We start from the raw sequence: 12,267 nt of genomic DNA on the forward strand, positions 1-12,267 counted from the left end.
TGAGTATCAGAATCACAATTAAAACCCAGGCAGTCAGGCTTTAAAGCCCACACTATTAAAAACTGTCCTCTCCAGCCTCTCAGATACAATATAGGAAGCACTAAACTTCATTTAAAATGCAGAGAAATATCTGTGGAAATGGAGAGGGAGGCAAGATGTCTTCCAGCTGGGGGGCTAATGGAAGAAGGGAGGATTTCAATATGGCTTTCTTTGACAAATAGGTAGCATCAGGGTAAACTGAGATGAGGAAAAGGAATCCTAAGACAAGAAACAAGGTCATCAAAAGAGCAAAAGAGGCTGGCTAGCTGTACATTTTAGTAGGAGTTGAGGGTACGTGGAGAGGAAAAAAGAAGAAATAAGATTAGAAATTGAGATTGGGAGCCCATTCTGGAGAGCCAGGTGAAGTCATGTGCAGAATATTCTGAAGGGTTTGAGAAGTCATAAAAGGTGTTTGAACAGAAGAACCATATATTCTTTCATTCATTTGACAAATATTTATTGAGTGCCTATCATGTGCTGGGCACTGTCTTCGGTAATGGGAATATACAAGGGAATAAAATCCCTCCCTGCATGAAATTTCTAATCTATTTATAATCCAAGATATACCTTAGGAAGCCTCATTTGAAATGGCAATCTGCAAGCTGGACTGGAGCCATGCAGTGGGCAGAAAGGAGTGGAGAGCCCTAACATGTCCTAGGAGCATGCATTCAAGTAGTAGTTAGGAGACCGGAGAGAAAGCAATGGGTGCAAAGGCTTTGGGGGGGGTGAGTAAAATTGATATGGAAAATGAACTAGAAATTGGGGCAAGTGAAGAGATGTAGAAAGGACTATTTGGTTTGAAATCTTTTCAGATCGTGGTGTGATGAATGGTGGGAGAGGAGGTGAAGACCTGGTATCCAAGCGATGGCCCAGTTGGGTCACATTGAGTTTCTAATGTCTGTGAGACATTTGAGTAAGAAATGGCCCCCGTACAGTAAGAAATATGGGACTGATACAGGAAAGAGGTAAAAATCTTCAAATCATTGGATTAAAGAAGGGCGAAAGACAGTTGCTAGTCTAATACCTACAACACGAGCAACGCTTAGTAACTACTGACCACTGAATGACGAGAAAGAGACTAATGAAGGCAGAAAAGACAGACCAGAATTGGTCCTCAGTAAAGAAAGAAGAATGAGCAGAGAGGTAGGAGAAAATTAGTAGAACACAAGACCCCAGCAAGTCAAAAGGTGAGACGTTTTCCCAAAAACTGTGGTAGGCAACAATCATAAGTGATGCAGAGATTTCTAGGGCAGGAAACACTTGGTGAAAGCATTTGCATTTGGAAGTTATGGTGGTTTCATAGAGAAGCATTTCAGTTGAGAGGTCAATGTCGAAATTAGACTGAAAAAGGTAAAGGGAAGAGGGACTTTTAGGAAGTAGGTAACCCACAAATTCCTATTAGGTGAATTATTTAGACTTGCTTATGGTTATCTTGAATCTTTGCCTGGAAGGCTGAGTCAGTTTAGAGGAATGGGCAGGGGAGTAAGGTGAGTCGAGGGTCAGAAGGTCAAACTTAGGTTCAAAGAACTGACTTCTCTGTATATAGTGGTATCACCTTAGCAGAAGTTACCGGACCTCTCAGAACTTCGATCTTTGCCATCTGTAAGAACGGTACAATGATAGTACATCATGGAAGCAAAGCACCCAGTATGTTGCCTGGCACATAGTATTTTTTTTTAAAAAGTGAGTTATTATCATTATCTATCCCAATAATTAGATGCATACATTGTGTTATTCATCCCAGGAAACTAAACATTTATTTCATAGGCTTTTATTTATAATTATTTCCCCCCAATCTGGTGTGATAAAACTCACAATAATTTTCAAGGAAGGAGCATTAGCTATATTACTGAATCTCTTTAATTTTACCCTCCTCAACAGAAAACAATAATCATACCAATACCAGAGGTTTTCAGTGAGAATATTAGAAAATGAAAGTAAAAGTGCTTTGTCAGTTATAAAAAATGAAAAATTTAGCAATCATTATTGTCATTAATTAATAACTTTGATCCATTGATTTTAAAGAGTACAATATTAGTTTTATATTTTCAGTTGGACTTTTGTTTAATGGTAATTTGTATCATTAATAAGGATCTTTCACTTGAAGAAAGCTTTCTCAAAGTGCTTTTATATTTATTACCTTATAAGATCCTCACAAAAGCTCTGTGAGGAATAAAAGACAATGGTTATTAGGGGGCTATCAAAATTGACTTTTCAGTATTCACAGTGTCCTCTTTCCTACATGGGCCTTTCTTTTGGTTTGTATATATAAAATTACAGAATCCTAGAACTGAATTATAAGTTATTCAATTTTCAGAACAATAGGTTCTAAAGTTTTCAATACATTCAATGAACATGTTAACATACATAAGAGACCATGGTAACATGCTCTGGAATGTTATAACCTCTATAATCAAGTGACTATATTCATATTGCATTAAATTCATTGTTTTCCCATCATTGGGCAAAGATGAATTCTTATTTTCTATATTTAGTCTTCCTTTCCATAAAAGATAAAACACCAATCTTAAACATTTGTCCTCATTGACTCCCTCTTCTAAGCTTTGAATTATTTCACTATTTCTTTTTGGATTATCTCCGTGATCTGTAGGAATTTGAGGGTCCAAACCTGGAACATGAGGAAGTTCTGAATGTGGTAAGATGATAAGCATGGGGCTCTTGAATCTATTCCTGAGCACTATAATTCATAGTCCTGTGAACGTGTATGACCTTTTTATAGTAGTTACATGAGAATAAAAGGAAAACATATAATCTGCCATGCTCATGTAAGAGAAGAAACAAACTGCCGTCATTGGAAAATTTTTCAAGATCTTGGATTCATTACCCAAATACTTTTACTTCTCCAACGTAGGAGTTTTACACCAAAGTTTTGCAACTTCCTTGCCTTTTTTCGAGGTTAAACCATTAAAAGTGTCCCCATAGCTGCGCCCCTTTGAATAACATAGAAAATGGCATCACTTAATACTAATTCTGTGCTGGAGTAAGTGGTATTTTGGTGACCTCTAGGTGTATTTCTGAATGAACTGTGGAGAAAATCAAGTCATGATTCATGTGTAAAATCATGCATTTCTCTGGCTACCATGTTAATGTTCTTCATGTTTGTGTCTTCAACCTAGAACCTGTATCTCCTCCAAATTTTAGACCCACATTCACAACTGCTTTAAGGAGATGAGAATTTCACCTCCGTGACTCACAGACACCTCAAAACTGATGACATTCTTGACTTCCCTTCCCACGACTGGCTGCCCTCTTGAATTCTACGACTCCGTGAAGGCACACAGTCATGCCAAGTGGTAAGCAGTCAGTGATTCCTCATCATACCTCACGATGCTCCCTCACCTCACGTCCCATAATGTACATGACACTGTTGACTTTCACCTCCAAACAGCTCCCACATTGGTTTCATTTGGTCAACCTCAGCACCTTCATTATTATTTCTTACTTGGAATAGTACAGAAAGAACTTTCTAACTGTGGTTCCTGGATAAGTTTTATATCCTTCAAATTCATTCTCCTCTCAATGACTGGAGTGATCTTTCAAAAACGTAAGTCTGGTTAATCCATTTCCTTGCTTAAAACTATGCTGCGCAATGTCCACAATAGCTAAATCGTGGAAGGAGCCGAGATGCCCTGCGACAGATGACTGGAGTAAGAAGCTGTGGTCCATATATACGATGGAATATTACTCAGCTATCAGAAAGAACGAGTTCTCAACATTTGCTACAACATGGACGGCACTGGAGGAGATAATGCTAAGTGAAATAAGTCAAGCAGAGAAAGACAATTATCATATGGTTTCTCTCATCTATGGAACATAAGAACTAGGAAGATCAGTAGGGGAAGAAAGGGATAAAGAAAGGGGGGGTAATCAGAAGGGGGAATGAAGCATGAGAGACTATGGACTCTGAGAAACAAACTGAGGGCTTCAGAGGGGAGGGGGGTGAGGGAATGGGATAGACTGGTGATGGGTAGTAAGGAGGGCACGTGTTGCATGGTGCACGGGGTGTTATACGCAACTAATGAATCATCGAGCCTTACATCGGAAACCGGGGATGTACTGTATGGTGACTAACATAATATAATAAAAAATCATTAAAATAAAAAAAAAATAAAACTATGCTGCGACTTCCCAGAGACTACAGATAAAGTCCCAACCCTTAAAGGTAGGTGGCAAGATGGATAGAAAGACAGCTTACACATGTTAAGCTCTCTCAACACTCTGCCCCTCGAGAGGGAATTTTACATGTATCCTGTTATTTAATCCTCAAAAATCCTGTGAATGCAATGCTCACTGTATAGAAAAAGATAACTAAGACTTAGAGGTTAGGCAACAAGTGGTACAATTAGTGGTCTTCCTGCCTACAAGACCTGTACTCTATTCACTATACCCTGCTGTTTTTCTACATAATTTAGGCCCAGCTGACCTTTCCGACCTTAGTTCTTGCAACAACCATACCCCAGCCATAGAGAAGTACCTTCAGATTCTCAAACTCCCAAAATGTTCAGGACTTTGAACATGTTATTGCCTTTGCCAAAAATTCTCTTTTCAACTTCATAGACCTAGCTAAGTCCTAATACATTCTTTTAACATTCTCTGAGCAGAGGTTCTCAATGTTGGCTAGACATCAGAATCATGGACATGACATCCTGTCATCAATCCAATTTGAACCTCTATAGGGTGGAACCAAAGAATTAGCACTTTTAAAAGCTCCTCCTCAGGTGCTGGAGTGGCTCAGTGATTTTGGATCAGGTCATGCTGTCAGGGTCCTGGGATCGAGACCTGAGTTGGGCTCCACGTTCAGTGCTCAGTGGGGAGTCTGCCAGAGATTCTCTCTCTCTCCCTCTCCTGCTTCTCCTCCCCCCTCAAATAAATAAATAAACCATAAAAAAAGCTCCTCCAGTATATAAGGAAGATGGGAAAACACTGTTCTAGGTGAGCTTCCTGGGCTCTTTGGAAGGCTTAAGCTTAATCATCTGTTTTCACTAGACCTGGTCTAGTCCTCTAACACTCATCACTACTATAATTTGCCCTAGCATATGTATTTTCACCTCTGGAATATAAGCATTCCAAAGGCCGATGTCATATTCCACTACAGAGGCCTTTGAATATATCCAGTATGCACATTCTCATTCTCTCTCTCTCCCTCTCTCTCACATACATACACGGCTGAAATTAAAGTTTCACACACACAAAAAAAAACCCTGACCCTTACTTAAGAGTGAAGGAGTCTGTCATTTCCTATTCTATTCTGTTAATTTCATCCTTTGCTATTTAAAAATTGTAATGCTAAGCAAAATAAATCAGACAGAGAAAGACAAATACTATATGATCTCTCTTATATCTGGAAGCTAAAAAACAAAACAAAACAAAATTAGCTCACAGATGCAGAAAACAGATTGGTGGTTGTAAGAGGTGGGGGGGTGGAGAAATGGATGAGCTGGGGGGGTTGTTTTAAAAATTAAATAAAAGTAAAAAAATTAAAATTGTGGATTGATACTCATTAAATAGATTATACAACCTAATACTTTGTCTGAACTGTGTTTGAAAAGCATCTCTGTAATCATGTTTGTGCCAGTCCTAAAGCCACACTAGACACTTAGCAGGTGTTTACAACAGATTTCATGGCTTAATCAAAGTTCTTAAGGAAATAATATATATAAAAGTTTTACATATCCAAAACAGTAGACAGTCATCACCAGGCCAGAGAAAAATATCAAGATTAACTTTAATATTATTGAGACTCCAAAGTAGAAAGATAAAAAAAAGAAAAAACATATAAAACTCAGTTCAAATTATAGCAACAGAAAGGAATACACAGAGGGTTTCCTTTTCTTAGAATTAGGGATCCTCAGATTACCTCTCTATTCTTAGATGTCCCAAGAAAGATGACAATCCAATTTATTCAGAATACTAATTGTGTTACTAAGATTGCATTCTTCCTTCTTCCTTTGGAATTAACCAGTGGGCCAAGATTTTTTTTGTGCAAAACACGGAAGAAGCTACTTGCCCAATTTCAATAATGTATTAGAAATCTAAGCCTTCTTAATCAATTTACAGGTGCACACTGATGTACAATTCAAAGTTTATCAAACTAGTCTCTCTGGAAATGTTTTCTTTAATAGAAGAGAATTTCATGATGGGGGTGGGGGAGGAGATATGGGTAAAACAAATGAGCTTAGAGAAGAAACTGAGTGTAGAGCTCTGGCCTGAGACAAGACCCAGATCACAGAGGAAGGAATCTCAAATATTAATTGTTCCATAGTTTCTCTTGCTGAGAAGAAGATTCTAATTACACCTTTATGACCATCTCTCCCCACCACATACCCACACCCACACACCTTCTATATAAGCTGGTATTACAATGATCTCTTAGGGGTGCTTAGAGAATCAGTTAAGATTGGCAGGATTCTTATGGAATAATAGCAAAGATACAGAGTCTTCCCATTTTCAGTTAGTTACCCATGGTTTTATGTTAGAACCTGGAATTGAGGATATCTTTGTTAATTCTCTGGGGCCCAAAGCAGAAATGTTTTGGACACAGGAAGTATCTGATTCAACTACGAATATAGTTCTTCATTTTAAAGATAAATTTGCAATGTAAAAATTCTCAGACTGTCACCTCTCAGGACTCTGTATGATATCCTATAAAAATATATTGGCTTTAAAATTCCAGTTAGACTGTCAGAAATAACACTATTTATAAGAAAAATCTCCTCACCCCGAAGTATAAGGACAACTATAATGTCCTTGCTTTTAGTAAGAAAACTAAATAAGCATTTTTTCTAATATGAGGAAGGAATTTTAGTGGCTTTCAGAGTGAAATCACTCAGATTAATTCCATTCAGGAAGCATATGCTTCATAAAACATGTATTCTTATAGAACCCATGAATTGTGATTATTGCTGAGAGAATTAAACATCCTATAAAGTGGATTGTAAATAACAGTGATACTCATTCTAGCAAGAGCTGGGGGGGGGGGGTCTCCATATATAGAAGAATTGATTGACAGCCATAGAGCAAAAACATACTTGAGAAGGATGTCATGCCACCCCTCCTCCCCACCCCATATCCATTCAGCAGCACTTGTATGAAGCAAAAACATCAATGCTTTTGGGGGGACAGATGTATTAGAATCTGCTGGGAGAGCTGATGCTCTGTCTAGGCATTTGGAGTTTCCTTTTTTAATATGTAAGAATTATTTTCGCTCTACAGCATGAATCAAACAATGAACATAATGCTACCAGCTTCTTCAAACAAAGTGAAAAGGCCTATCATTACACTTTTTTCCTTCACACATATTACAGAAAATTCCTTTTGTTCAAAATAAAAAAAAATATCTTCAGAGGGAAAAAAGCAGAGACTTCCATTTAGCTGAAATATTGAAACTGCATGTAATCTCCCAAGATATGTGGTTATATTTACTTTTAAGCTTGGCATTTCCATTTGTTGCTTTTAAACCCCAGTATCTTAATTCAATTCTATCACTTGAAATGTGCCATTAACAACAATAATCAATAGTTTCAGTAGTTTCAAATGTTTTCCATGACATCTTCAAATCTTTCACCAAAAGACCGTTATCTAGTCATCTAACTGAAAATCAAAATGGCTATAAATGTCATTTCTATCCATACAGTGTAGTTCCAACCTCAGGCAACTGGAATTTATAGAGAACTCAATATTAACATGGAGGGAATGAGAAAATTGTCTCTGTTTTAAAGTAGTGCTGGGATCTCAGCTAGTCCTATTGTAGTTAAGGGGGAAAATGATACATCTAAGGTTTTCAGGAACTCTAGGGGAGTTTTATATGGCTTTTAATAATAAATACTTTTTATGAGTACTATAGCATAAGCTAAGAAAATGTCCTCTGCGTAACTTTCAACTGTTTTTGCAAGGGAGATTAGAGATCTAAACAAACACAAAACGTGGCTTATCCTCCATTCTCCCATAGGACATATAGTTTAAAAACATGGCAATTTTTTTCTTTAATGATTCAAAATCTTGCAGTTTCTCAGAATTTTCATGGTATAGTAATACAGATAATAACATATAGGAGATACGTGGATGTATCTCGGCCCTCAAACAGACTTGTTCACTAATTTAAGGGATGTTTTATTAAATCTTTATTATAAAATTATATCTTGGATTATTCTTTCTTTTCAAAGTAATCTGCTAAAATAATGACGTACAGTTTTATTATTTATCTACCACAGCTGATGAGAATATGTGAGCCCCCATATTTATTAAAATTCTAGGTGGCTTCATGGGTATTTAAAAGAAATACAATTTTATTTATGAAATATCATAAGTCAAATAAGTTACAGCAGGACATTTTCTACTCACTCATCTAGGAGTGACCAAAAAGTCTAACTGCATAGTTTTTACAATCTCAAGCCATGGGACATATCTACAAAGATATAGGCAGGTATTGCTCTAAACGAGCTACTTCCAGTGATCACACTAACTCAACACACATTGTGGAGGAGTGAGTGAGGTCTGATGAGAATAGAAAACACGAATGAGAAATCCGAGAAGCTATGAATTGCCACGATCATCAACTCTGGGCACAAGAGCAGGCAAATGATCAAGTATCCCACCAAAACAGAAAAAAAAGGAGGAGAAGGAAAATAAGGAAAGGAGGAGGAGAAGAAACGTTGCTTATTATGGTCTGGTTGTAGAAGTATTTTTCAACCTAGGATACACCATCACTTTTTTTCATCGTAATTTAAATGTATGGAGAAAAGTAGTCCAAAAACTTGATCATATTATCTTGACATTCTAGAGTTCATTCGAGATACTAGCAAAGTTCTTGTATCAAGTCAGGAAACTCAAGTATACGTAACGAAACTCCATAGTAGTTCAGAAAATTATATCAGGCACTGAGAATAAACTTAGGCGGCCTCCTTGAACCAAGACGTCATTTAAACCAAACTGCCCTAAACTTCTGTTTTCACTGTTCATGCATATGAAACTTTGTAGCAATAATTTTTGTTTCTAGGAAAAACAATTGTCCAAAAATTGTATGATCATTAACTATGATAAATTCAGCCATCTCATTTTTCTTTTTACAGATCGTGTTGGGAAGAAAGCTACAAAATGCCAGATTAACATTTCAAAATGTATTTGAAAGTAATGAAGGGAAACTGATTCAGTTAGCAACGCTAAATAAAACAGACAATTCATACAGATGCTTTCCCTGTAAAATATTAAACAAACACTCCAAAATGGCAACTTTTTCCATTTAATAAACCAATCCCTAATTTATTTCTCAGAGCAAAATTTCTCCTTGGCCAAAGCTCTGGTTTTATGGGCAAGTTTTCCCTGGTCAAAAACACGTACCATGTCGAAGGTGTTTCTTGTCAGGGTGTTAAATGATGTCCTAAATGCTTTTTCCTTCTCCCTGTGCCTCTTCCCCTCTTGCCCACACGCTGCACTGGATCAGGCCATATAAAACAAGCACTTCACTTTGTCCCCAGCCCAACAGTTACAAGGACGGACGCTGTGAATTGTTCACAAGGATTCACAAGAGGGCAAAGTAGAAAAGCTTTACTTACTTGCCATTGTTTCATCAGCTCTCTTACTCCCTTGGAATCTTCTAGGAGCCTTTCCTTATGGGTGGCATCCTGCAGGACGTTGGCAGTTGTTTCAGCTTCCGTAAGCCAGGCAAGGAACTTTTCCAGGTCCAGGGGGAACTGTTGCAGTAATCTGTGGGTTTCTTCCAGAGCAGCCTCTCGCTCACTCACTCTGCAAAAGAACAAAGGTCCAGATGCAGCTCTCCTCGGTTATCACAATGGTGCACCCAGGGCCCCCCATGAAAAGAGCAAAGATCAAGGGACAAAACTGTAAAGTACCAACAAAGGGGTGGGTTGTTGCTAAAAGTTCTCTTAGAAGCAACAACAACTAGAATTGTGTGTGTGTGTGTGTGTGTGTGTGTGTGTGCGCACGCGCGTGTAGACTTTGGACAGTTCATATATGAACTTCCAAAAACAATCTTTTTTTTTAACTTAATAGTTTTTTATTGGTCGATTGTGAAAGCTTATTTTCATATGCGGCAAAAGCGTAAGTTCATCTTTATAGGTAAAGCTCCCAAATCCCTACACCGAGTTTATCTTTGATGTCACCTGAGGTGGAAAGTCAGGACTAGGTAGACAAGGAAAAAGGTCAAGAAAATGCAAAGCTAGACGAGAAAGTTGAACACTGGAGGAAACAAGAGAAGGGGACTGGAGGGTACAGGAGAACAGGACTAACAAGGAAAAAAACATATTTCACAGAAACCATCGTGCAAGATATCATTTTATGTGACACTATTGTATTCTAATGGTTCTAACTATGGTGTTTGCTTTACATTTCATTATCTGATGGTCACACAACTAAGAATATTCTCCCAAAGAAAAAACTTCTATGTAATGTAAAAAGTAAAGCCTAAAAACCAGACAGATCTGGGTTCAAATCCCACATCCTCTACCAACTGTGTAGTATGGCAAGTTACTTATCCTCTCTGAGTTCAAAGTTTCTCATCTTCAATGCCTATTGCTGGGCTGAGAATGAGATGACAATGTGTGTCAAGGTGATTGCCTCCCACGTACAGTTATTACACATTAAGGTTACTCGAACACATTCGTTCGCTTGGCCCACATCCCATTCCCCTTTCTCTAATCTTTTTTTTAAAAAAAATATTTACTTGAGAGAGAGAGCGTGTGCGTGCACACATGCCCATGAGTGGGGGGGGAGAGGCAGAGGGAGAAGCAGACTCCCCGCCGAGCAAGGAGCCCAACGCGGGGCTCGAATCCAGGACCTTGAGACCATGACCTGAGCAGAAGGCACACGCTTAACCAAGTGAGCCACCCAGGTGCCCCCACCCTTCCTCTAATCTTTTAGAAGGGGTGAACCAAATTTCGTAATGATACACAAATCTAAAGAAATTATTCATATTTTTTCTGTACACACACACACACACACACACATACACACACACACACACACACATATATATAATGCATGTATTGTGGATACACACACATATGCCCTCAGCAAAAATCTACATAATAACAGCTTGGAGGGAAAATTGCCTTTGGCATTAACAGTCCCATCTAAAGAGATTCAGGTAAATTTTGTCTGCAATGAGGAAATTAGTACTCTATTTAAATGCCATATTTGCCTTCTATTACTACACAAACACTTTCTGGGATTAAACAGAAGCTAAAAATGGATTTAAAAAAATTGAACACTTGAATATGATACACACTGCTTGTTAGGATGTGATTGTCAATAATTATGCAAAACTGCAATTTATTTCAGCAGCAACTTTATCATGGGATGTGCAAACCAGGCAATAAACAGCCCCTGCCGAGCCAGCGGCAGCAAAGCCCCCGGAAGAACGGTTTATTCATCACGGGTGAGGTTTTTGCTGAGCCTACAGTCTTCCACAGTGTAGTTTTGGTGCTCACACTGGATAAAAATCTGCTGTCTGCATTAACCGGTGGAGGGGAGAATAGGTTTATGAGGATGCAGCTACTGGAAAAAAGGAAGCATTGCACGAAGCTATTTATCAGCCCCTAAACAAACTTGAATGCTGCATAGCTGAAAGGAACCTTGGTGCTCAGGCTGGACAAATCAGTTAAACCTTGCGTAGGTCAGGGGCTGACCTGGACTACTCGCTCCCTGCTTACCTGGTTTTCAAACTATCGACGGAGGGAGAAAGATCGAAATCATTATTTATTTTTTATTCAGTATGATTTAAAAGCTCAGAACCATTGCAACAGCACTGAGAATCTTCATGTTATAATCTGGCAGGAAACGTGCAGGTGGAAGCACGTGTAACTTGCTCACATCTGGCCGATTCTGACCTACAAAAGCAGCAATTTTCATCCAGTTCAAGCTAGTATTTCTAGGTTGGCTTGCATATCAGAAATCACTAAGACTTACGCCACCTCCAGCCTAAAATTTGGGATAGAAATAAGCTGTCACATTCCAGAAGACAAGTACAGGGTTGGACGATGACATATTTTCTCACATGCTCCAACTTTATGGGGAATAAAAGGGCAAAAATGAAATTCTCAGGGAAGAGTGAAGCTTGGAGAGTTAGACAGTGTGCCTTTGATTATCAGGGTCAACCTCATCATGAGCTGCACGGGTTGCTCCCTTATTCTTGACCTCAAAATGCTGCTTACCCTCTGCTTCCAGAGAAAGTAACTAGTAAATAACTTTCCA

General features: G+C 38.4%; 1 protein-coding gene across 18 annotated transcripts in view; it reads right to left on the minus strand.

The window, feature by feature from the left end:
* Positions 1-12,267, minus strand: part of DMD (dystrophin) — a 2,358,181-nt gene that overhangs the window by 468,842 nt on the left and 1,877,072 nt on the right. For all 18 annotated transcript variants that reach the window (XM_057310259.1, XM_057309646.1, XM_048213297.2 and 15 more), the window contains one exon: positions 9,612-9,801. In XM_057310259.1, the coding sequence (XP_057166242.1) occupies positions 9,612-9,801 (190 nt within the window). The remainder of the gene's footprint in view (positions 1-9,611; positions 9,802-12,267) is intronic.

The sequence above is a fragment of the Ursus arctos genome, chromosome X (genome assembly GCF_023065955.2).
Source record: "Ursus arctos isolate Adak ecotype North America chromosome X, UrsArc2.0, whole genome shotgun sequence".
Taxonomy (NCBI): Eukaryota; Metazoa; Chordata; class Mammalia; order Carnivora; family Ursidae; genus Ursus; species Ursus arctos.